This window comes from Coregonus clupeaformis, chromosome 15 (assembly GCF_020615455.1).
Source record: "Coregonus clupeaformis isolate EN_2021a chromosome 15, ASM2061545v1, whole genome shotgun sequence".
NCBI lineage: Eukaryota > Metazoa > Chordata > Actinopteri > Salmoniformes > Salmonidae > Coregonus > Coregonus clupeaformis.
The window spans coordinates 27,709,211-27,735,858 of record NC_059206.1 but is presented as its reverse complement, the minus strand read 5'-3'; the positions used below and the strand labels follow the sequence as shown (position 1 = coordinate 27,735,858).

At 46.0% G+C, this 26,648-nt stretch overlaps 1 protein-coding gene across 2 annotated transcripts in view; it reads right to left on the bottom strand.

Moving 5' to 3' along the window:
* LOC121582701 (fibrinogen C domain-containing protein 1-like) overlaps positions 1-26,648 on the bottom strand; it is a 235,010-nt gene that overhangs the window by 146,187 nt on the left and 62,175 nt on the right. For both annotated transcript variants that reach the window (XM_041898717.2, XM_041898718.2), the window contains 3 exons: positions 17,330-17,809; positions 12,393-12,552; positions 1,202-1,338 (listed from right to left, as the gene is read on the bottom strand). In XM_041898717.2, coding sequence (XP_041754651.1) covers positions 1,202-1,338; positions 12,393-12,552; positions 17,330-17,809 — 777 coding nt within the window. The remainder of the gene's footprint in view (positions 1-1,201; positions 1,339-12,392; positions 12,553-17,329; positions 17,810-26,648) is intronic.

The window sequence follows — 26,648 nt, the reverse complement described above, 5'->3', positions numbered from 1 at the left end:
TACACTCCGACAAGTTTGAGAAAGGGCTGAGAGGCATTAAGGTGACTCCACTAATGATATCAGCAGGTACAGGCCAGAGCAGCAGAGGCGTGAAGGAGAATGTTTCGGGTGAGAGGGAACATTTCCCATTCAATTATGTTGTGCTCCTTTGAATACTCTTTTCGCTCTCTCCCTCCCCCTCTATCTCTCTCTCTCTCTCTCTCTCTCTCTCTCTCTCTCTCTCTCTCTCTCTCTCCTCTCTCTCTCTCCCTCTCTCTCTCCCTCTCTCTATGTAGTACGTAGATGGATACGTAGTCAAGTTTGTGTTTCATATCTCCTTCTCTCATCTGTATTATCACCTGCGTTCTCAGCCACCGTCATAGAAGCTTTTTCATTTCATGTTCCTTGTTTTTTTGCAGCTCAGATAATGTTATCTACAGTTAAGGTGTAAAGTTCAACATGCAATCTAATTGCCATTCATTTCTCCCACTTTGGTTTTTCAATACAAATCTGCTAGGGTATATGCAGTGCTGCATTTTAATCATGAGGAGTGGAGAAGAAAACAATGTTTGTTTTCCGGAGCTCTTGTTTCTCAGGAGATGGATGATCCAGAAGATTGGTGAAATGAAATGTATGTTGCATTCTGGGACACATTTTATTAATAGTGTTCCACACCGAATTATTCTTATTTTAGTGCGGCTTGGCAGATATACTTTGTAAGAGAGTAAAATCTATATAAAGCTAAGGTAGTCATAATAAAAAGCATTTCAAAACCTATTAGCTCTGGAGTTTTTTATTTTGATTACCAACCCAATAAAAGTGTAGAGGAGGAAAGAGAGAGGGAGTGAGAGAGAATGGAGAGAGAGAAAGGAAATAACCTGTCTTTGTTGTGGATGAATAAGAACACTGTTGGAGTGCTTGAGGATATAAATGGCTGTGTTACTTCTATTCTAATGCAGACACTTGAGAATATGGTCCCCGTCCCCTTCATGTTGAGTGTGTGTGTGTGCTTACAAGCTCGCTTGTCTGTGTGTTTGTGCCTCTGTGTGTGTGTGTGTTTGTGCCTCTGTCTGTGTGTGTGTATGTGTGTGTGTGTGTGTGTGTGTGTGTGTGTGTGTGTGTGTGTGTGTGTGTGTGTGTGTGTGTGTGTGTGTGTGTGTGTGTGTGTGTGTGCGTGCGTGTGCGGGTGTGTGTACGTGTGCGTGTGTATAGTATGACTCACCGTCCAGCCCCCTCCGTCTGTGGTCATGTCACAGTAGACCTGGAAGCCGGAGGGGTAGTGAGTGGGAAACACAGAGTAGATGCCATCCTCCCTCTGTCCATTAGCATACAGATCACCACAGTCACGAGGACGAGAGCCTAGAGAGAGATACATAGAGAGAGAGAGAGAGAGAGAGAGAGAGAGAGAGAGAGAGAGAGAGAGAGAGAGAGAGAGAGAGATACAGCGAGAGAGATACAGAGAGAGAGATACAGAGAGACAGAGCAAGAGAGAGGGAGATACAGAGAGAGAGGGAGATACAGAGAGAGAGAGAGAGAGAGAGAGAGAGAGAGAGAGAGAGAGAGAGAGAGAGAGAGAGAGAGAGATGCAGAAGGGAAGAGAGAAAGAAAAAGAAGAGAAACAAAAGCTCTCAGTCTGAATTCCAGCTGGTAAGTAAAACAAGTGGCTAAAACATTATGTAAGCATAAACAAAGAAAAATGACAGAGATGAGGAGAACATTCCACTCATACTGTGGGCATATCTAACCCTCCCTTGACAGAGAGGAAAAGGGAGATAATGGGGACTCCTTGGGTGGTGAGAGAGAGAGAGAGGGAGAGGGAGAGAGAGGGGGAGGAGGTTTGAGTATAGTATTTGTGTGACAGAGACAGAGGAATCAGTAGATTTGGGTATAGTATTTGTGTGACAGAGACAGAGGAATCAGTAGGTTTGGGTATAGTATTTGTGTGACAGAGACAGAGGAATCAGTAGGTTTGGGTATAGTATTTGTGTGACAGAGACAGAGGAATCAGTAGGTTTGGGTATAGTATTTGTGTGACAGAGACAGAGGAATCAGTAGGTTTGGGTATAGTATTTGTGTGACAGAGACAGAGGAATCAGTTGGTTTGGGTATAGTATTTGTGTGACAAAGACATAGGAATCAGTAGGTTTGGGTATAGTATTTGTGTGACAGAGACAGAGGAATCAGTAGGTTTGTGTATAGTATTTGTGTGACAGAGACAGAGGAATCAGTAGGTGTCACGGTTTCGGCCGAGGCTGCTCCTCCTCCTGGTTCGGGCAGGCTTCGGCGTTCGCCGTCCCCGGAATACTAGCTGCCACCGTTGTATGTTTCGTGTGTTGATTGCTTTGGTCTGTCTGGTACACCTGTGTCTGTTTGTGTCCTAATTACGTGTCCTATAAGTTCCGTGTTTTGTGTTAGTTAGATTGTGTGTTGTTGTCCGCGTGTCGTTTGGAGCTGCGTGTTTTGCGCTCTATATGTTTTGTTTAGTTTTACGCATGTTGCATATTTCACTCGCCTCTGTTTTTCGAGGTCGTGTCTTGGATATTTTTCCACTTTGTACGAGTAAAGTTTGTTGGACTAAACCTCTGTGTCCTGCGCCTGACTCCTCATCACATCCACATCGGGTCCATACTGACAGAACAACACACCAACTATGGAGTCAGCAGGATCAGCGACGACACCCAGGTCGCTAGAGGAACGGCTCAGTTATCAGGACTCCATGATCCGGCAACTGGAGGCCGTTCTGGGCGAGGTGTCCAACACTCTGCACCGGTTGGCTAATGGAGAGGTGCCCACGTCCTCATACACCATCCCATCACCACCGGTCAGTCCTCCTCTCTCAGCGCCGGAACCCAGTGGTATTCGGCTCTCGCTCCCGAGGGCATATGACGGTTCTGCAGCCGGGTGTCAGGGGTTTCTCCTGCAGGTAGAACTATACCTGGCTACTATACACCCAGCGCCCTCGGGATACGAGAGTGTCTCCGCCCTCATCTCCTGTCTATCCGGAAAGGCGTTGGAGTGGGCCAACGCCGAATGGAGGGGAATAGACGCCGCTACCATCACCTACGCGGAGTTCTCCCGCCGCTTCCGGGCAGTCTTCGATCACCCACCTGAAGGGAAGGCGGCGGGGGAGCGTCTGTTCTACCTCCGACAGGAGAAGAGGAGCGCACAGGAGTTCGCACTGGAGTTCCGGACGTTAGCTGCGGATGCGGGATGGAATGAGAGGGCCCTCATCGACCAGTACCGGTGTAGCCTGCGAGAGGACGTTCGTCGTGAGCTGGCCTGCAGGGACACCAACCTATGCTTCGACCAGCTGGTGGACATCTCCATCCGGCTCGACACCCTGCTGGCCACCCGCGGACGTCCCGAGTGGGGGTCGTCCATTCCATCCTCCAGCACCTCCGAGCCAATTCCTATGGAGCTCGGGGGTGCTGGCGCTAGAGAGAGGAGGAGGGAGAACCCGAGGGGGGCCACCCCCTGCACCAACTGTGGCCGTGGAGGACACACCGCGGCCAAGAGCTGGGGAGGGTCTTCTGAGAGAGGGGGCAACAGGTCACGCACTGGGGAGTCATTTCAGGTGAGTAGGCGCCCCACTTACCCAGAGCTCTCTGTTGGTCACATGAGTATTCCTGTGAGTTTCCCACAGGTGGCACCTCATTCCCAGCATAAGGCGCTAGTAGATTCAGGCGCAGCTGGGAACTTTATTGATCGGGCATTTTGTGCTAGGTTAGGAATTCCCCTTCGGCCGGTAGAAGTTCCATTCCCTGTCCACGCATTAGACAGCCGGCCGTTGGGGTCGGGGCTGATCAGGGATGTCACAGCACCACTGATGATGACGACGCAGGGGGGTCATGAGGAAATCATTCAGTTCTATCTGATTGACTCTCCTGCGTACCCAGTGGTGTTGGGCCTTCCCTGGTTAAGCACCCACGATCCTACCATAGCGTGGCAACAGAGGGCTCTTATGGAGTGGTCTGCCCAGTGTGTAGGGAGATGTCTAGGTGTTTCCATAGGGGCGACCTCGGTAGAGAGTCCGAACCAAGTGCCCGCACTGCGCATTCCCCCCGAGTATGAGGATTTAGCACTTGTGTTTAGCAAATCGAGGGCAGCACGGCTACCTCCTCATAGACAGGGGGACTGTACGATAAATCTCCAGACAGGAGCAGCTCTTCCCCGGAGTCATGTGTATCCCCTGTCTCAAGAGGAAACTGCGGCTATGGAGACTTACATAGCCGAGTCCTTGGCACAGGGATACATACGGTCCTCCACTTCTCCGGTCTCCTCGAGTTTCTTCTTTGTGAAGAAGAAGGACGGGGGATTGCGCCCGTGTATTGATTACCGTAGTCTCAATCAGATCACAGTGAAATACAGTTACCCACTGCCACTGATTGCGACGATGACGGAGTCATTACGCGGAGCGCGGTTCTTCACAAAGTTGGATCTCAGGAGCGCGTACAATTTGGTGCGCATTAGGGAGGGGGATGAATGGAAAACAGCATTTAGCACCACCTCGGGTCATTACGAGTATCTCGTCATGCCATACGGGTTAATGAATGCTCCTTCAGTCTTCCAATCCTTTGTTGACGAGATTTTCCGGGACATGCATGGGCAGGGTGTAGTGGTGTACATTGACGACATTCTAGTGTATTCTTCTACACGAGCCGAGCATGTAGCCCAGGTGCGCCGAGTATTGAGACGACTGTTGGAGCATGACTTGTATGTCAAGGCAGAGAAATGCCTGTTCTTTTAGGAGTCTGTCTCCTTTTTGGGTTATCGGTTGTCCGCGTCTGGCGTGAAGATAGAGGTAGACCGGGTATCGGCTGTGCGTAATTGGCAAACTCCAACCACTGTAAAAGAGGTGCAGCAGTTCTTGGGTTTTGCTAATTACTACCGGAGGTTTATTCGGGGTTTTGGACAGGTTGCAGCTCCCATTACATCTCTGCTAAAGGGGGTCCGTGCGTTTGCAGTGGTCGGCTGAGGCGGACAGGGCATTTGTCAAACTGAAGAACCTGTTCACCTCAGCTCCTGTGCTGGCGCATCCGGATCCCTCTTACCCATTCCAAGTAGAGGTAGACGCGTCCGAGACCGGTATTGGGGCAGTTCTATCACAACGGTCCGGCACGCCACCTAAACTCCGCCCCTGTGCGTTCTACTCCAAGAAGCTCAGCTCGGCGGAGAGTAACTATGATGTTGGGGACAGGGAGCTGTTAGCCGTAGTCCAGGCCCTAAAGGTGTGGAGGCATTGGCTTGAGGGGGCTCAACACCCTTTCCTCATTCTGACGGATCACCGTAACCTGGAGTACATCCGGGCAGCTAGGAGATTGAACACTCATCAGGCTAGGTGGAACATGTTCCTAACCCGGTTCGTTTTTAAGATCACATACATCCCTGGGTCCCAGAATGGTAAGGCAGACGCCCTGTCCCGGCGGTATGACACAGAGGAGAGGTCCAACAAGCCTACTTCCATACTGCCGGAGTCTTGTTTGGTGGCTCCTGTGGTATGGGAGGTCGATTCAGAAATCGAGCGGGCACTGCGTACCGACCCTACTCCCCCCGAGTGTCCTGTGGGGCGGACGTACGTTCCGCTCGAGATTCGTGATCGACTTATTTATTGGGCTCATACATCACCCTCCTCTGGACATCCAGGTATTGGCCGGACATTGCACTGTCTTAGCATGAAATACTGGTGGCCAACGTTAGCCAGGGATGTGAGGGTTTATGTCTCCTCCTGCTCGGTGTGTGCCCAGTGTAAGGCACCTAGACATTTGCCCAGGGTAAGTTACATCCTCTGCCCGTTCCACAACGACCATGGTCCCACCTCTCGGTGGATTTTGTGACCGATCTACCCCCTTCCCAGGGTAATACCACCATTTTGGTCGTTGTGGATCGGTTTTCTAAGGCCTGTCGTCTCCTCCCACTGCCGGGTCTCCCCTACTGCCCTACAGACCGCCGAGGCCCTATTTACCCACGTGTTCCGGCACTATGGGGTCCCCGAGGATATTGTGTCCGACCGAGGTCCCCAGTTCACCTCCAGAGTCTGGGGGCATTCATGGAACGCCTGGGGGTCTCGGTTAGCCTTACCTCGGGGTACCACCCAGAGAGCAATGGGCAGGTAGAACGTGTGAACCAGGATGTGGGTAGGTTTTGAGGTCCTATTGCCGGGACCGGCCGGAGGAGTGGTCGAGGTATATCCCCTGGGCAGAGATGGCCCAGAACTCTCTCCGCCACTCCTCCACCGGATTAACACCTTTCCAGTGTATTTTAGGGTATCAGCCGGTCCTGGCACCGTGGCACGAGAGCCAGATCGAGGCCCCTGCGGTGGACGAGTGGATTCGGCGCTCGGAGGAGACGTGGGACGCTGCCCATGTCCATCTGCAGCGGGCCATCCGTCAAATAAAGGCGAGCGCCGATCGCCACCGCAGTGAGGCACCGGTGTACGCACCGGGAGATCGAGTCTGGCTCTCGACTCGAAACCTGCCCCTCCGCCTTGTAGGGCACTTCAAAGTCCTGAGAAGATTGAACGAGGTGTGTTACAGGTTACAACTGCCTATTGAGTACAAAAATATTAACCCCTCGTTCCATGTGTCTCTTCTCAGGCCGGTGGTAGCTGGTCCACTCCAAGAGGAGGAGATAGGAGAGACCCCTCCACCCCCTTTGGACATCGAGGGGGCACCGGCGTACAGGGTCCGGACTATATTGGACTCGAGGTGCCGGAGGAGTGGTCTCCAGTATCTCGTGGAGTGGGAGGGGTACGGTCCGGAGGAACGGTGCTGGGTGCCTAGGAGGGACATCCTCGATCCATCCCTCCTGACAGAGTTCCACCGTGGGCATCCCACGCGCCCGGGTCCGCGTCCTCCTGGCCGTCCCCCGAGACCGGGGTCGGCGCACGGCTGGAGCCGCGCGTCAAGGGGGGGTACTGTCACGGTTTCGGCCGAGGCTGCTCCTCCTCCTGGTTCGGGCAGGCTTCGGCGTTCGCCGTCCCCGGAATACTAGCTGCCACCGTTGTATGTTTCGTGTGTTGATTGCTTTGGTCTGTCTGGTACACCTGTGTCTGTTTGTGTCCTAATTATGTGTCCTATAAGTTCCGTGTTTTGTGTTAGTTAGATTGTGTGTTGTTGTCCGCGTGTCGTTTGGAGCTGCGTGTTTTGCGCTCTATATGTTTTGTTTAGTTTTACGCATGTTGCGTATTTCACTCGCCTCTGTTTTTCGAGGTCGTGTCTTGGATATTTTTCCACTTTGTACGAGTAAAGTTTGTTGGACTAAACCTCTGTGTCCTGCGCCTGACTCCTCATCACATCCACATCGGGTCCATACTGACAGTAGGTTTGGATATAGTATTTGTGTGACAGAGACAGAGGAATCAGTAGATTTGGGTATAGTATTTGTGTGACAAAGACAGAGGAATCAGTAGGTTGGGGTATAGTATTTGTGTGACAGAGACAGAGGAATCAGTAGGTTTGGGTATAGTATTTGTGTGACAGAGACAGAGGAATCAGTAGGTTGGGGTATAGTATTTGTGTGACAGAGACAGAGGAATCAGTAGGTTTGGGTATAGTATTTGTGTGACAGAGACAGAGGAATCAGTAGGTTTGGGTATAGTATTTGTGTGACAGAGACAGAGGAATCAGTAGGTTTGGGTATAGTATTTGTGTGACAGAGACAGAGGAATCAGTAGGTTTGGGTATATGTGCCACAGAGGGGTGTGGATATGTGTGGGTTCCTCTCTGCGCTCGTGGGAATTCTGTGATGATGAGCCCTGTATAGATTATGCATGCCAGCTTTCAGTGGGTCAAACCCCAGAATTTAAAGCAGCGAGAAAGCAGCCACAGGGCCCAAACACTACTTCTGGAGAGAAGACACTTTAGAGAGATCCCTCTTCTCTTAACAATCTCTCGCCCCTCGTCCCCCTCCACCCCCTCCTGTGTGTACAGACATTTGACAAATGTTTGCTCCCAAAATTGGGTTGTTTTTGGAGCTTGTTGTTTAGAGTTATGGCACAATTTGTCATGACGATCAACCTCGGATTCAGTAGCAGAATTGCTTTTCTACAGATAATCTATACTGAACAAAAATATAAACGGAACATGTAAAGTGTTGGTCCCATGTTTCATGAACTGAAATAAAAGATCCCCAAAATTTTCCATACGCACAAAAAGCTTATTTCTCTCAAATGTTGTGCACAAATTTGTTTACATCCCTGTTAGTTAGCATTTCTCCTTTGCCAAGTTAATCCATCCACATGACAGGTGTGGCATATCAAGAAGCTGATTACACAGTATGATCATTACACAGGTGCAACTTGTGCTGGGGACAATAAATATCAATCACTGGCCACTTTAAGAAATGGAACACTAGTCACTTTAATAATGTTTACATATCTTGCATTATTCATCTCATATGTATATACTGTATTCTATAATATTCTACTGTATCTTAGTCCATGCCGCTCTGTCATTGGTCGTCCATATATGTAAATATTCTTAATTCCATTCCTTACTTAGATTTGTGTGTATTGGGTATATGTTGTGAAATTGTTAGATATTACTTGTTAGATATTACTGCACTGTCGGAGCTAGAAGCACAAGCATTTCGCTACACCCGCAATAACATCTGCTAAACACGTGTATGTGACAAATAACATTTGATTTGATTTGATAAAAGGCCACTCTAAAATGTGCAGTTTTGTCACACAACACAATGCAACAGATGTCTCATCTGTAACTCAGTAAAATGTTGTGTTTATATTAGGGCTGTCAAAAATAGCGCGTTAACGACGTTAATTAGTTGTTTGCTGTTAATTACGTCAATTTTTTTAACGCATTTCACGCATGCGCAGTGTGACAAATTATTCAGGTCAGGAAAGTGGTTGGGAGCTAGAGGCGAGATGGAGCAAGGTGAGCAAAGTGGGCCTATTGACGGATTCAAATATAAAAAGAATGATGATGGTACAGTTAACAAGTACAAGGTTATTTGCAAGATTTGTAAGAAGGAGTTTCAATTTCACCGGAGCTGTTCAAGCTTGAAGTACCATGTCAACGCCAAACATGCGTTTGCTGGGCCGTCAGATTCTGTCATCGCAGCCCTGGACAATCAGGAGCACAAACTCGTTTTGCCGACCGCAGCAGAGTGGGATAAACTGCAGAGGCTGGAGACACTTCTAGAGCCATGCAGGTAAATCAGTCTGTAACTTATCAAATAACATCGCTTTGATTATTTTCTGGAATGAATTAAACCAAGTCAAATATCAATAACATGTATCTATGTAAAAAATAATGATGATGATAATAATAATAATAATAATAATAATAATAATAATAATAATAATAATATGTTGATAACCACTGTTCTAATAATACACTGTCTCTGTGTGCATGTGTGTGTTTGTGTGCGTAGGTATGTAACTGAGCTCCTGGGTGGAGAGGCCTATGTCTCCTGTTCTGTGGTACTACCTTCTCTCTGCCACTTGCGTCTCAAGATGGAAGCCTGTGATGAGGACCCTGCATATGTGGTGAGATTCAAGACCAAGTTCAAGGAGGACCTAGCATCCCGTCAAGAACAGCTCAACAATGCATGGCTCCAGATTGCTACAGTTTTGGATCCTCGTTTCAAAGACTTGAAATGCCTGCCCAAGACAGACAGGGAAGAGGTGTGGACCACACTTGAAGGGATGCTGCAACAAGAATCACCCAGAAGGTCTTCACAGACACATGATGATGGGCCACCCAGGAAGAAAATCAGCCTTCTGCAAATGGGCTCAGATTCAGAATCAGAAGATGAAGAGGTCCAACCTGCCATACAGAGGTACAGAGCAGAGCCCACCATTAAATTGGAGGACTGCCCCTTGAGGTGGTGGGCATCTCATTCAGGAGCCCATGAGAAGCTGGCCTCACTAGCTCACAAATATCTAGCCACTCCTGCAACCACTGTTCCCTGTGAACGACTTTTCTCAGTTGCAGGTCACATTGTGAACAAGAAAAGGTCAGCTTTACTTTCAGAAAATGTGAACAAGTTAGTTTGCCTCAGCAACTGGCTGAAAGATGATGAAGCTCAGTAGATTTGAAAGGTGATGTTCAAACAAAAAGACCAGTTTCAGTGCAACATGTTATAGTAGTTAGCAACTGGATTTTTGAGCAACTGGATTAAAGAATGGAGGAAAAGGTAAAAGATTGTTCTTTGGTTTGATTTAAAAGTTTTATTGAAAATGTTTTTTTCCACAGATGACTCCAAATTGTGCAAAAATGTGGTAGGTCACTGTTATGATTTGACTACATTTATTGCTTTCTGTTCAATTGAATACTGTAAATTGTACATCCTGGTTAAGAGGAATGCCAAAGAGGAAGTGATGGAACATTACAAAGACAAATATTATGGTGTGTAGTATGTTTCAGCTTGATTTAAAACACCATTATTTGGCTGTGTTAATAAACAGACATAATATGAAAATTATGTATCTGTGTCCTGTTATTTATCTTTTGGTATGCATTTCAGAAAAAAAATGGTTAGGATTCAGGTGTAATTGCAAATAGTGATTAATCATGATTAATCCACTGAAAATTCTGATTAATTTGATTAAAAATTTTAATCATTTGACAGCCCTAGTTTATATTTTAGTTCAGTGTATATATACAGTATGTGTGGCTCGGAAAGTATTCAGAAAATATTCAGACCCCTTGACTTTTTCCACATTTTGTTACGTTACAGCCTTATTCTAAAATGGATTGAATTGTTTTTTACCCTCATCAATCTACACACAACACTGTCACGATCGTCTGAGGAAACGGACCAATACGCAGCGCGTGGAGTGAACATGATGACTTTATTTAAATAAAAGCAACCACGAAAACAACAAACAAATGACGAATGTGAAGTCCTACGGTACACAGACCAAAAGGAACAAAAACCCACAAACCCAACAAGAAAACATACAGATTAAATATGGCTCCCAATCAGAGATAACGAGCCGACAGCTGACACTCGTTACCTCCGATTGGGAGTCTTAGACCAAACCTAGAAATGAACCCAACAGAAAGGCAAACCTAGAAATACACACAACAGAACTACCAACATCGAAATACACCCAAATACCCAACAAAACAAAATACACCCTGGCTCAAATATCAAAGTCCATGGAGCCAGAGTGTCACAAACACCCCATAATGACAAAGCAAAAACAGGATTTTAGAAATGTTTGCAAATTTAAAAAACTGAAATAATACATTTTCATAAGTATTCAGACCCTTTACTCAGTACATTGTTGAAGCACCTTTGGCAGCGATTACAGCCTTGAGTCTTCTTGGGTATGACGGTACAATCTTGGCACATCTGTATTTGGGGAGTTTCTCCCATTCATCTCTGCAGATCCTCTCATAGCAAAAGTTCTGAATACTTATGTAAATAAGGTATTTCTGTGGCTTTGTTATTATGGGGTATTGTGTATAGATTGATGAGGATTTTTTATTTATTTAATCCATTTTAGAATAAGGCTGTAACGTAACAAAATGTGGAAAATGAGGTTGGTAGCACCTTAATTGGGGAGGATGGGCTCGTGGTAATGGCTGGAGCGGAATTAGTGGAATGGTATCCAATACATCAAACATATGGTTTCCATGTGTTTGATGCCATTCCATTCGCTCCGTTCTGGCCATTATTGTGAGCCGACCTTCCCTCAGCAGCCTCCTGTGATTGAAATGGATACTGTATCATCCTAGTTCTATATATGCAGGTCCTCATCTGTGTGAAATATTTATGAAAACCTGGGGTCTGTGGCACACACGCACACACACACACACGTGTGTGTGATGCGTAAGTGTCAGCCGTTGTGTATTCCATGGCTGGCTGCAAAAGGGAGAATCTACTGGAAGGCTTCTGATGTAGGTTCGTCTAAAGCTTCTGGCAGGTCTGATATAGGTTTGTCTGAAGCTTCCCTCAGGTCTGATGTAGGTTCGCCTGAAGCTTCCCTCAGGGATCACACGTCAGGCTTTCTCAGGCTCTCACTCCGAGCAACACATCCCAATGGACACACCAATCACTACTCACATATTTACATACTGTACTGTATATTTTACACTCATAGATTCAACACTAGCACCAAGGGTCATGAGGTAATATTAATCTCTGTTCCTGGCAGATAGAGATATAGTACACTATTGAATAACACAGAAAGAGAGATAAACATTATGTATACAGGGACAGACAAACACATATGACGACACAGAGACACACACACATAGACATATGCATGCATGGCAGACAGACAGCCAGGTAGGCAGCCAGCCAGCCAGACAGACAGACAGACAGCCAGCCAGCCGGCCATATAGCCAGCCAGCCTGCTGGCCGGCCACATAGCCAGCCAGCCACCTAGCTAGCCAGCAAACCAGCCAGCCAGCCAGACACAGACAGACAGTTATCAGACTTACCATTGGCACAGCCTTTGAGACGAGCCCCTCTGACCGGTGCCCTCTGTAGGTCAGCCTTGACCCGAGCCTTCAGTCCCCCTGTCTCCTTCTGCATGGAGCTGAGAGCATCGCTCACAGTGTTCACCACCTTCACCATGTTGATCTGGCTCTCAGATAGCAGCTGCAATACACACAGTATTAACCATTAGTTAACCACTTTATCACAGTAGCTAAAACCAACAGAATCATCCACCTGGGCCTGTATTAAAAAGCATCTCAGAGTAGGGTCAGGTTCCCCCTGTGAATATGTCCCTGTTCAGTCCAGTCTAAACCAACAACACTCCGCCCTGCAGAACTACTGATAGGCCAAAGTCTGCAACTAAAGAAGGGCCCTGGAGTACCACAGTCCTGCTGGTTTTCAGTTTTTCCACTTGATGTTACTGATTGGCTGTAGATTGGCCCCCACCGTGGAGCAGCGGACCAGACCTGTGTACCTCTGATATAAGCCAATATCCCCAGCATGCTGCCTGCTGATTGGTTTAGAGAAAAGAGCTAGAGCCCATTGGAGTGATAAATGAGGTTTCAGGAGAGAATAGCACAACAAATCTCTCTAACTGTTTCTGTTGTTACCTTCTAGCTCTTTACCTCTTTACTTTCTGCTCTGTTCTTTACCGCTGTACACATTACCTAAGTCATCCTGTGCTATTTCCCTACTTGGCCAGCAGCTATATGGCTGGGTGTTGGGTACAGACACACACACACACACACACACACACACACACACACACACGCACACACATCTCTGCCCCTGCAAAAAGCCACAGATAAGTGGCTTAGACTCCTGTGATCTTTCCATTATGTCAGCTATAGCCAGGTGCGTTAACAGCATTAGAGTAGAGAAACTGGCCTCAATAACCACAACACACACACACGCACACACACACATACACACACACACACCGGGCACCGCTGCAATCACGTTACACGGGCACAGGGCCTCTACACACACACCAAGGAGATGACCCATTTTACACTGTGGAGAGAGGGAGCACCAGAAAATTGGGTTTTGTATGTGATTTTGTATACACCATGTGTGTGTGTGTTTGTGTGTGTGTGTGAGAGAGAGAGAGTGCGTATTTTGAGTGAATGATTGGATGAGTCATCAGTCCCTTGATTTCTATGAGTTCTGTGTGTAAGAGTAAAGAGGGAGAGAGAAGGGGGGAGAGGGGGAGAGAGAGATGGAGCGAGAGAGATGGAGGGATGTAGAGGCCGGGAGGGAGAGAAGAGGGAGTGAGAGAGAGAGAGAGAGAGAGAGAGAGAGAGAGAGAGAGAGAGAGAGAGAGAGAGAGAGAGAGAGAGAGAGAGAGAGAGAGAGAGAGAGAGAGAGAGAGAGAAGGGTATATAGAGTGAGGTAGAGGGGGAGAGAGCTGTCGGCAGCCCAGACTGACATATCAATTTGGATCACAATATAATTAGTTCTCATTACAACCTTCTAAAGCTGCTTCACAATGGGCTGAGACACTACACTTAAGAGTGTGTGTGTGTGTGTGTGTGTGTGTGTGTGTGTGTGTAACAGAGAGAGAGAGTATGTGTAACAGAGTGAGTACTGTTCTCTATGCAGAGATGATATGAGATCAGTAGTCAGTGTGTTTAAAAGGTCATACTATCTGGAGGGCATCAAATTAGTGATTGTTTGAGGTTGAACTGTATCTACACAAAGTGACTCACGCATCCTAACTCTGCGATGGTCCATATCCCTGTCCAATGTGATACTTACTCCTCCCTCAGGGGCATTCTGGGACAGTTCCTTTCTGTGTCGCGAGGTGGAACCATTCTCCTGGGCCTCTCTGTGATGCATGGCTATTACTAACCGTGGCACAAGCGGCTCTGTGTCACCATATATCTTGTCCCTGGCTACAGGCAGCCCATAGACCAGACAGTCAGACTGACGTGTCAGGGAGGAACAGCATCTGTATGCACATAAACCACTGACCGGCCAGCCAGCACCAGCGTTAGACTTGGCTCCGAGAGGAAATAAATCATGCAGGGCCGTGGCACTGCTCTGCTACACCGCCCCCGTCGCCACATTCACTTAGCCCCCACTACACGCTCGCCGCTACAATCTTGGTCTCGCTCTTTACGCTCTTTCTCTTGCTCTCTCTCTCTCTTTCCCTTTCTCTCTCTATACATTGTCTATGGTTTCTCTCCCACATGCCCCTTTGCCCTTCCACTCTCCAAAATGCCGTTTTTGGTGGTGGTATAATTTCCCCACATTTTATTTTTATTTCTTTGTATACATTTTTTGTCATTGTTGTTCTGAACCCACCACAAACCTACTGCTTGCAAGTTGTTGCTAAATTCTCATCTACAGTGCATTAGGAAAGTATTAAATTAAATGTTTTCCTCATCAATCTACACACAATACCCCATAATGACAAAGCGAAAACAGGTTCTTAGAAATGTTTGGAAATTAATTTTAAAAAGAAAAATTACATAAGTATTCAGACCCTTTGCTATGACACTCGAAATTGAGCTCAGGTGCATCCTGTTTCCATTGATCATCATTGAGATGTTGCTACAACTTGATTGGAGTCCACCTGTGGTAAATTCAATTGATTGGACATGATTTGGAAAGGCACACACCTGTCTATATAAGGTCCCACAGTTGACAGTGCATGTTAGAACAAAGACCAAGCCATGAGGTCGAAGGAATTGTCCGTAGAGCTCCGAGACAGGATTGTGCCGAGGCACAGATCTGGGGAAGGGTACCAAAACATTTCTGCAGCATTGAAGGTCCCCAAAAACACAGTGGGCTCATTCTTAAATAGAAGACATTTGAAACCACCAAGACTCTTCCTAGAGCTGGCCACCTGGCCAAACTGAGCAATCGGGGGACAAGGGCCTTGGTCAGGGAGGTGACCAAGAACCCGATGGCCACTCTTACAAAGCTCCAGAGTTCCTCTGTGAAGATGGGAGAACCTTCCAGAAGGACAACCATCTCTGCAGCACTCCACCAATCAGGCCTTTATGGTAGAGTGGCCAGACGGAAGCCTATCCTCAGTAAAAGGCACATGACAGCCTGCTTGGAGTTTGCCAAAAGGCAACTAAAGGACTCTCAGACCATGAGAAACAAGATTATCTGGTCTGATGAAACCAAGATTGAACTATTTGGCCTGAATGCCAAGCGTCACGCCTGAAGGAAACCTGGCACCATCCCTACGGTGAAGCATGGTGGTGGCAGCATCATGCTGTGGGGATGTTTTTCAGCGGCAGAGACTGGGAACTTGTCAGGATCGAAGGAAATATGAACAGAGAAAGTACAGAGAGATCCTTGATGAAAAGATGCTCCAGAGCGCTCAGGACCTCAGACTGGGGCGAAGGTTCACCTTCCAACAGGACAATGACCCTAAGCACACAGCCAAGACAATGCAGGAGTGGCTTCGGGACAAGTCTGTCAAATGTCCTTGAGTGGCCCAGCCAGAGCCCGGACTTGAACCCAATCGAACATCTCTGGAGAGACCTGAAAATAGCTGTGCAGCGACGCTCCCCATCCAACCTGACAAAGCTTGAGAGGATCTGCTGAGAAGAATGGGAGAAACTCCCCAAATACAGGTGTGCCAAGCTTGTAGCGTCATACCCAAGAAGACTTGCAGCACTAGAATAATATTTGTTCCGTTCCTGCAGATTTTTTCCCTTCCTGGGTTAGCTAGTGTAAATGAGAAAGGGCCTCGGATCTCCTAGCTCTGCTAGCTTCTGCCTGGCACACAGATATACCGTTTTCCTTATACAGTACTATAATGACTACTCTCATATCCCCTCACATCCCCTCTTCCTGCTAAAATAAAAGTGCTAGCTGGGAGCAACACATTCACAACTCAAAGCCCTTCGCTCCTGTATGTCTATTTTTAATCGTGGCTTTGCTGTACCCCTCTCCCACCCAACCGCTCCTCCTCCATCCGTTGCCTGTGTTCAGTGTTCCTGGTCTGGTTTGAACCTGGGCTTTGATATACGAGAAAGCCTTTCCAGCTCTGAACAGCCACAGGAACAGAAGAACCCTAGAACACCAAAGGCTTCGGGATGATTCTCTTCTTTCCTCCTATCTTGGTTTTAGTTCCTAGATAGCAACTAGCACCGGCTTCTAGAGCAGCTGCTCAGGGAAGAATCCTATCTCTCTTATTTATTTCTCGCTTTATTATTTATTATTTTGTTTCTTTCTCGGTGTGTTTCACCAATGAGGCAGGGTGAGATAAGAAGTAATGAGAAGGAGAGGGGAACAGAAAAGAACGAGAGAAGTACAGGAGGGTAGGCTTAGTGCAAACGTCTAAAGGAAGCTCAGTCAAACAAATTCAGGCATTCATTAGGAGAATATGAGACATGTGTCAGGTATTTCCCACCAGTATTGGTTAATAGGTTTTTTAGCTAGACAAGTACACACTCACACAGTCTCTTGTGCATCTCAAATGGCATCCTATTCCATATGTAGTGTACTACTTTTGACCATGGCCCATATGGCTCTGGTCAAAAGTAGTACACTACATAGGGAATAGGGTGCCATTTGGGACACAGCCTCTGTCTCTATACACTTTGCTGAACCCGAGTGTTTCGGTCTGTTACTGTAGTGGCCAGAGGGAGGACTCCAATTAACTCCACTGTGTGTGTGTTTGTGTGTGTGTGTGTGTGTGTGTGTGTGTGCATGTGCATGCGTGTGTGTGCGTGCGTGTATGTTTGTGTGTGTGTGCTTGTGAGTGTGTTTGTGTGTGTGTGCGTGTGTCTCCCTCACAGGTTTAGGTGATGATAAGCAGGCTTCAATGTCCTTGGTGTGTTAGGTACATGGGAGAGACTGTCAGTCAACACTCACTCTGTCTCATCCACAGTCTGAGCCTTGTCAAGCAGCCTCAGACACACACAAACATCAACTACTGTAAACCCTGTCTGTACTGAACTGTATACTATCTTACTTGTATGAGGCGTCCCTGCTCTGTCTGCAGTGTGTTCAGGTCCTGCCCCAGACTCCCCTGGCCTCGTCTCAGAGACTCGTAGTCCATCTTCAGCTGACCAGCGTGGGCCGACAGTTTGGTCACCTCCTCAGCTAGGTTGACCAGCAGCGCCCGGTCCTGACCTTTGACCGACTTCAGGTCGGTGTCGTGGTCACTCAGCGAGTGAAGCAGCGATGTCTGCACCCCCTCCAGGCGAAGGAAGTTCCCGTTGTAGTCGGGACAGTTGGGGTCGATGAAGATGTTGATGCGCGAGCCGTCACCCCTCTCCACTGTCACCAGGGCGTTGGCCTCGTCCGGATTGGTTGAGATGTGGGGCGGGCCGTCGGACATGGGCGGGGCCTGGTAGTGATTCATGAAGAGGATGGTGCCGGTTACCGTGACGGCCAGGAGGACGGCGACGAAGAGGAGGATGGTGCACAGGAGGTAGCTGCAGCTCATCCTCTACAGGTAGTGAGGGAAGGTAGGATGGAGGGAAGGACAAAAGAAAAGTGGAATGTTAAAGCAACAGACAGACATTTTTTTACATTCTGTAACTTATAATTGAAGATTAGTGCTATTTACAGGATTTGAATATTTTGAGGTATCATATTTCACAACCCGTCCTTTATCAAATAATGTTTGTTAGGAGCGATTTCTCTCTCCCATAGCTCATTAACCACCATACACTACTACTGCATCAAAACCCAACCCACTGTGTGTCTCTCTGGGGTATACACCCTGTTTTCTAGGGAGCCACTTTTTCATCACTGTGTTTATTCAAAGCCTCCCGGCACAGATGTGGACGTCATGGCTATGTGTGTATGTGGGAGGTGGGTGGGGTGTGTGTGTCTGTGTCTGTGTCTGTGTCTGTGTCTGTGTGTGTGTTCACTCTCAGTGTCTTTCTGCTGTGTTGGGAGTAGAGACACTTCTATACAGTAATTCTCTGTTTCATGAACACACACTCAGTACACATAAAGAGATGGCATATGCACCCAAACTCATTGGAGAGGAACAAAGCCCAGAGGCACATAACACAAATAATAGTTTGAGTCTGGGAGTAAGGAAAGAAAATGGGTGGGGACAGAGAGGCGCCTGGAGAGAGAGCAATAAAGAGAGAGAGAGCAATAAAGAGAGAGAGAGGCAGAGAGAGAGCGAGAGAGAGAGAGAGAGAGAGACAGAGAGAGAGAGGCAGAGAGAGGCAGAGAGAGAGACAGAGAGAGAGAGGCAGAGAGAGAGAGAGAGAGAGAGAGCGACAGAGAGAGAGAGAGAGAGAGAGACAGAGAGAGAGAGGCAGAGAGAGAGAGAGAGAGAGAGAGAGAGAGAGAGAGAGAGAGAGCAGCTCTCCAGCTGCTACAGGATGACAGGACTTCTCTGTCTACAGTGGGGAAAAAAAGTATTTAGTCAGCCACCAATTGTGCAAGTTCTCGCACTTAAAAAGATGAGAGAGGCCTGTAATTTTCATCATAGGTACACGTCAACTATGACAGACAAAATGAGATTTTTTTTCTCCAGAAAATCACATTGTAGGATTTTTAATGAATTTATTTGCAAATTATGGTGGAAAATAAGTATTTGATCAATAACAAAAGTTTCTCAATACTTTGTTATATACCCTTTGTTGGCAATGACACAGGTCAAACGTTTTCTGTAAGTCTTCACAAGGTTTTCACACACTGTTGCTGGTATTTTGGCCCATTCCTCCATGCAGATCACCTCTAGAGCAGTGATGTTTTGGGGCTGTCGCTGGGCAACACAGACTTTCAACTCCCTCCAAAGATTTTCTATGGGGTTGAGATCTGGAGACTGGCTAGGCCACTCCAGGACCTTGAAACGCTTCTTACGAAGCCACTCCTTCGTTGCCCGGGCGGTGTGTTTGGGATCATTGTCATGCTGAAAGACCCAGCCACGTTTCATCTTCAATGCCCTTGCTGATGGAAGGAGGTTTTCACTCAAAATCTCACGATACATGGCCCCATTCATTCTTTCCTTTACACGGATCAGTCATCCTGGTCCCTTTGCAGAAAAACAGCCCCAAAGCATGATGTTTCCACCCCCATGCTTCACAGTAGGTATGGTGTTCTTTGGATGCAACTCAGCATTCTTTGTCCTCCAAACACGACGAGTTGAGTTTTTACCAAAAAGTTATATTTTGGTTTCATCTGACAATATGACATGCTCACCGTTCTTGTGATCATTTTGACCCCACGGGGTGAGATCTTGCGTGGAGCCCCAGATCGAGGGAGATTATCAGTGGTCTTGTATGTCTTCCATTTCCTATAAATTGCTCCCACAGTTGATTTCTTGAAACCAATCTGCTTACTTATTGCAGATTCAGTCTTCCCAGCCTGGTGCAGGTCTACAATTTTGTTTCTGGTGTCCTTTGACAGCACTTTGGTCTTAGCCATAGTGATGTTTGGCGTGTGACTGTTTGAGGTTGTGGACAGGTGTCTTATATACTGATAACAAGTTCAAACAGGTGCCATTAATACAGGTAACGAGTGGAGGACAGAGGAGCCTCTTAAAGAAGAAGTTACAGGTCTGTGAGAGCCAGAAATATTGCTTGTTTGTAGGTTACCAAATACTTATTTTCCACCATAATTTGCAAATAAATTCATTAAAAATCCTACAATGTGATTTTCTGGAGAAAAAAAAATCTCAATTTGTCTGTCATAGTTGATGTGTACCTATGATGAAAATTACAGGCCTCTCTCATCTTTTTAAGTGGGAGAACTTGCACAATTGGTGGCTGACTAAATACTTTTTTTTCTCCACTGTACATACGAACACACACACTGACGTCACACACACACACACACACACACACACACACACAAACACACACACACACACACACACACACACACAACACACACAGAGACACACACACACACAGACACACACACGTGCCCAAGCAGTGTTGCGTTATGTGGTTGCATCACTTATTTTTCCCAGACTAGATGCAGTCAGTCAGGATGCAGCTCCGGGGCATCTTTTCATCTTTTCACGCATCACAATTAGTTGTCTATTTTCTCTCAGTCGACATGCAGGCAAAGAACAATCAAATCTCATTCTGCATGTCAAGCAGCGTTTGTGTCTGTGTTTTTTATAACAGTCTCTGTGCTTTCAACCATCTAAAATCACAACCAAATTCAAATGTAAAAAACATGTCTGATTTTTTGGTTTAGTTGTCATCTAAATGTGTTATCAATGTGCTTTTAACCATTTAAAATCACAACAAAATTCAAATGGGAATACAATGACAGATATTTTGTATGTATACAACAACTTAATGTGTTATCACTGTGATTCATCTAATAGCAGAACCAAATGACCTGGATTGAAGTTGATATTAGATAAAAAATGCATAGTGTAATGACCAATGCCATTCGAGATTCTGCACAGATTATTACAGTAATTGTGAAGATCTCCACAGACCTTCGACCCTTGCATGCTATCTTGAACATGCACACTTTCTATGATTACATAAGAAGACATTTATAGTTACACTAACCTCAAAATGTGGCCATGGATGTGATACTTATTTTAAGGTTGAATAAATACTGTTACAATAATTTGTAAGATAGCCTTAACTTTAAGCTATTTACTGTATCAAAAGTATTATTGAATTGTGTTTGGTCGACAACACAACCAAATATCATCATTTAAAGAATCTGTAATGCTTGAATAGTTTCATCTGAGCCACTGGCTTAATCCTCCTCTTTAACTTGTATTGTTGGTTTAGTTGGAGACGTGAATCCAACATATAATTTGTTAACTTGTCGAACTAGTTAATAGGCTATTTAATGTATTGCAAAGTGATATTTAATTGTTTTTGGTTGTCAATGCAACCAAATAGAAATATTTGAAGGAGATGTATCTTTTGTGCCACTGATTTAGTCTGCTTTATTTCCCGTTTGTCTACAAATTAATCATTTACAGTTCCTTGCAAAAGTATTTGTTCCCCTTGGCATTTTTCCTATTTTGTTGCATTACAACCTGTAATTTAAATGAATTTTTTGGGGGATTTCATGTAATGGACATACACAAAATAGTCCAAATTGGTGAAGTGAAATGAAAAAAATAACTTGTTTCAAAAAATTCTAAAAGAAAAAATAACTGAAAAGTGGAGCGTGCATATGTTTTCACCCCCTTTGCTATGAAGCCCCTAAATAAGATCTGGTGCAATCAATTACCTTCAGAAGTCACATAGTTAGTTAAATAAAGTCCACCTGTGTGCAATCAAAGTGTCACATGATCTGTCACATGATCTCAGTATATATACACCTGTTCTGAAAGGCCCCAGAGTCTGCAACACCACTAAGCAAGGGGCACCACCAAGCAAGTGGCACCATGAAGACCAAGGAGCTCTCCAAACAGGTCAGGGACAAAGTTGTGGAGAAGTACAGATCAGGGTTGGGTTATAAAAAAATATCTGAAACTTTGAACATCCCACGGAGCACCATTAAATCCATTATTAAAAAATTGAAAGAATATGGCACCACAACAAACCTGCCAAGAGAGGGCCACCCACCAAAACTCACGGACCAGGCAAGGAGGGCATTAATCAGAGAGGCAACAAATAGACCAAAGATAACCCTGAAGGAGCTGCAAAGCTCCACAGCGGAGATTGGAGTATCTGTCCATAGGACCACTTTAAGCCGTACACTCCACAGAGCTGGGCTTTACGGAACAGTGCCAGAAAAAAGCCATTGCCTAAAGAAAAAAATAAGCAAACATGTTTGGTGTTCGCCAAAAGCAATGTGGGAGACTCCCCAAACATATGGAAGAAGGTACTCTGGTCAGATGAGACTAACATTGAGCTTTTTGGCCATCAAGGAAAACGCTATGTCTGGCGCAAACCCAGCACCTCTCATCACCCCGAGAACACCATCCCCACAGTGAAGCATGGTGGTGGCAGCATTATGCTGTGGGGATGTTTTTCATTGGCAGGGACTGGGAAACTGGTCAGAATTGAAGGAATGATGGATGCCGCTAAATAAAGGGAAATTGTTGAGGGAAACCTGTTTCAGTCTTCCAGAAATTTGAGACTGGGACAGAGGTTCACCTTCCAGCAGGACAATGACCCTAAGCATACTACTAAAGCAACACTTGAGTGGTTTAAGGGGAAACATTAAAATGTATTGGAATGGCCTAGTCAAAGCCCAGACCTCAATCCAATTGAGAATCTGTGGTATGACTTAAAGATTGCTGTACACCAGCGGAAACCATCCAACTTGAAGGAGCTGGCGCAGAATGGGCAAAAATCCCAGCGGCTAGATGTGCCAAGCTTATAGAGACATGCCCCAAGAGATTTGCAGCTGTAATTGCTGCAAAAGGTGTCTGTACAAAGTATTGACTTTGGGGTGGTGAATAGTTATGCACGCTCAAGTTTTTTTAAATTTATTTATATTTTTTGTATAATATTTTGCATCTTCGAAGTGATAGCCATGTTGTGTAAATCAAATGATACAAACCGCCAAAAAAACAATTTTAATTCCAGGTTGTTACGGATACAGGTATCCTGTGTCTTTTTGTGTTGTTCCTTTCCTTCTGCCCTAATCACAGGTGTCCTGTATGTTCCTGATTGGTGGTCGTTGGGGTGTCTGCTGATTGCTGAGGTGGACCAATCAGTGGACATTCCTCTGCATTGCATTACCTGTTTCTGGTTTTTCAATCACACATCCCATTGTTTAAAAGCCGGTCAGTTGTGTTTGTTGTTAGAGACTATTTCTGTATGTGAGTATGGATATTGTGGTGTCCTGTGTTTTGTGTACGCACTCATTTGCTGGTTACTCTGTTTGGTAACTTTGTTAGAGACTATTTTATGTATGTAAGTATGGATACTGTGGTGTCCTGTGTTTTGTGTACTCACTCATTTGCTGGTTACTCTGTATGGAAACTTTGTTGTGTGTTTCTGGGAAAAGGGGAATTTAAGCAAGTTGCCCTTGGGCATACATTACCCATAGGAAGAAAACTGTCTAAAAACACTAGTTAGACCTGAGCGGACCACCCACTATTTTTGTATGATTAGCAGTAGCTTAGCGGTTCTTGAGGCAGGCAAGATCAGTTTAGTTTTTTTTTACACTATTGTTTCATTTCTTGGGTCCTGCTCAGCCCTTTTTCCCAAACCTTTACCGTGTGTAATTTTTTTTATATTTTATGTTTGACGGTAGTTTATGGTTGTCGTGTAGTTTTTGTTCTCACTGTTTCATGTCACGATACTAATTTGCATGAATTATGTTACGGGTCTCTTGTCCATCCACCCTAGACGTTTAAAGCCACGGGGTTCGTAGCATAATGTGGGGGCTCGTCCGGGTTCATTCTCATTGATACCCATGCTACTCATGCAAATGAGTTAGTGTCTGGTTCAGTGTTGAGCTTGGCAGCTGTAGCTAACTGGTTTTGTGTTCAGTATTCGTCGGCTCGTGTTAGTTTAGGATGGCTACTTTTGAGTTGGATGCATTTTTGGAAAACCCTACGTGGGAGGTTTTTGAGAATTGCCGTAGAGTGGATCTACAGGCTTTGGCTGACCACTTTTCTGTACCCATATCAAGGGTTTTAGTGAAAGCAGAAGTTAGGAAAGCAGTGTTAGAGATATTGTTGAACGAACGAGTGCTTGAGTTACCGCTGCCTGAGTCAGCTGCTCCTGTAGGGGATGTGGCTGCTGCTCCTGTAAGCCCGTCGGTGTCTGAGGACGAGGCTAAGGCTCCAGCCACATTGCCCCGTTTTGACCCACTGTCCGACAGTGATGTTAGGATGGATGTCCGCTCGACACGGCTCCAAATGGAGGCGGAAGAGCGGGCACAGATCAGGCAAGACAAGCTGGAAATGCGTAAGCTAGAGGCAGAACAGGAGACACGTAAGATGGAACTGGAGACGCGTAGGCTTGATCAAGAACAGGAGACGCGTAAGATGGAACTGGAGACGCGTAGGCTTGATCAAGAACTGGAGATGCGTAAAATGGAACTGGAGGCAGAAACAGCGAGGTTAGTCTCTGCTCATACTATGCCTGCTAGTGAGCCATCCTCACCAGCTGTGTCGTCTGCTACTTTTGATATTAGTAGACAGATCACCTTGGTACCTGTGTTTAGGGAGTCAGAGGTTGATTCCTATTTCAGTGTTTTTGAACGTATAGCAGTAGCATTGAAATGGCCCGAAGAGGTATGGTGTCTCTTACTTCAGTGTAAATTAACAGGTAAAGCCCAAGAGGTTCTGTCAGCGCTACCTCTTGAAGACAGCTTGAATTATGACGTGGTCAAAGCTACTGTTCTTCGTGCCTATGAGCTTGTTCCTGAGGCATATCGACAGAGATTTAGGTCTCATAAAAAGTATCCTACTCAGTTTTTTGTGGAGTTTGCTAGAGACAAAGGAAATCTGTTTGACAAATGGCACAGTGCTAGTAAGGTAACTGATTTTAACTCTCTACGGGAGTTAATCTTGTTAGAAGAGTTTAAAAATTGCTTACCCGAACGCATTGTAGTTTATCTGAACGAACAGAAAGTATCCTCACTGTCGGAAGCGTCTGTATTGGCAGACGAGTTTGTGTTGACGCATAAGAGCGTGTTTTCGGCTCGTACGGAGAGCAGGGCCGCAGAGTTGCTAACTTTTAGTCCTAGTCGACCAGCAGTACATCCAGCACGCCCAAAAGATGTGCGTCACTGTTTCTATTGTCATAAGGTGGGACATATGGTTAATGATTGCTTTCTGCTTAAACGCAAACAGGGGATGCCTCAGCACGCCAGGCCGCCAACGGGTGTTGGGCTGATTCGTACGGTTGTAAGGCCGGAATCAAAGCAGATGCCTCATGGTGAATGTGGTTTGAAAGTCACAGTCCCAGATCACAGTTATGAACCATTCATTTTTGAGGGGTTTGTTTCCATATCAGATGACGAAGCGTCTCAGCGTCCAGTTAGAATCCTCAGAGATACTGGTGTGGCGCAGTCGTTCATACTATCTGATGTGTTGCCCTTGTCCAATAATACATATTGTGGTTCCAGTGTGTTAGTACAAGGAATTGAAATGGGATTCGTGCCATTGCACTTTGTGAACGTACACTCTGAGTTGGTCAGTGGATTGTTCAGAGTTGGCGTACGTCCTATGTTGCCAGTAAAAGGTGTGACATTTATAATGGGCAACGATATTGCTGGAGGAAAGGTGATACCCGTATTGGAGGTATTGGATAAAAGTGACCAGTCTCTCTCCGAGGAGCTGGCACAGGGTTATCCAGATATGTTCCCCGCTTGTGCTGTCACACGTGCTCAAGCACGACAAGTGGGTGACGTGATAGATGTGTCGAACACGATTCTATTCAGAGAGTGTGACACAGAGGATAGCTCGGGTGCTACCTCTGGTAAGCTGGTGCAGTCTGACCAACAGCCCAGACAAAGGAAGAAGGATGTGGAACTTGTTGCTGAGGCAATACAGTTACCAGTCACTTGTGAGCAGCTGATTGCTAACCAGAAGGTTGACATTAGCCTGGCTAAATGTTTTTCTAGTGTTGTCTCAGAGGAGGAGCTAAAGAAGAAAAACATGGCATACTTCATTGATGGTAATCTCCTCATGCGTAAATGGACATCCCATGTTGACGCTGGCGGAGATTGGAATGCTGTTTACCAAATAGTGATTCCTACAGCCTTTCGACAAAATGTTTTATCCCTCGCTCATGATCACCAGTGGTCTGGACATCTGGGAGTCACCAAGACTTATGATCGAGTTTTGCGACATTTCTTTTGGCCTGGTTTAAAACAAGATGTGGCTCAGTTCTGTCGGTCTTGCCACACCTGTCAAGTAACTGGGAAACCGAACCAGGTTATTCCTCCCGCGCCTCTTTGTCCCATACCGGCCATAGGTGAACCATTTGAACATGTGATGGTTGATTGTGTTGGACCATTACCAAAGACAAAATCTGGTAACCAGTTTCTGTTGACGATTATGTGTGTGGCCACCAGGTACCAAGAGGCCATTCCGCTGCGAAGGATTACTGCTCCGGTGGTGAGTAAAGCGTTGATCAAATTCTTCTAAACGTTTGGGTTACCTAAGGTAATACAAACTGATCAGGGTACGAATTTCCTTTCTAAACTTTTCAAACAAGTGTTAAAGTCCTTGTCAGTTACACACCGTGTGTCAAGCGCATATCACCCAGAGTCTCAGGGTGCGCTTGAACGTTGGCATCAGACACTGAAGTCTATGCTCCGTAAATATTGCTTGGAATCTGAGAAGGATTGGGATGAGGGAGTTCCTCTAGTTGTGTTTGCTGTCCGTGAGACAGTACAGGAATCCTTAGGGTTCAGCCCAGCTTAAC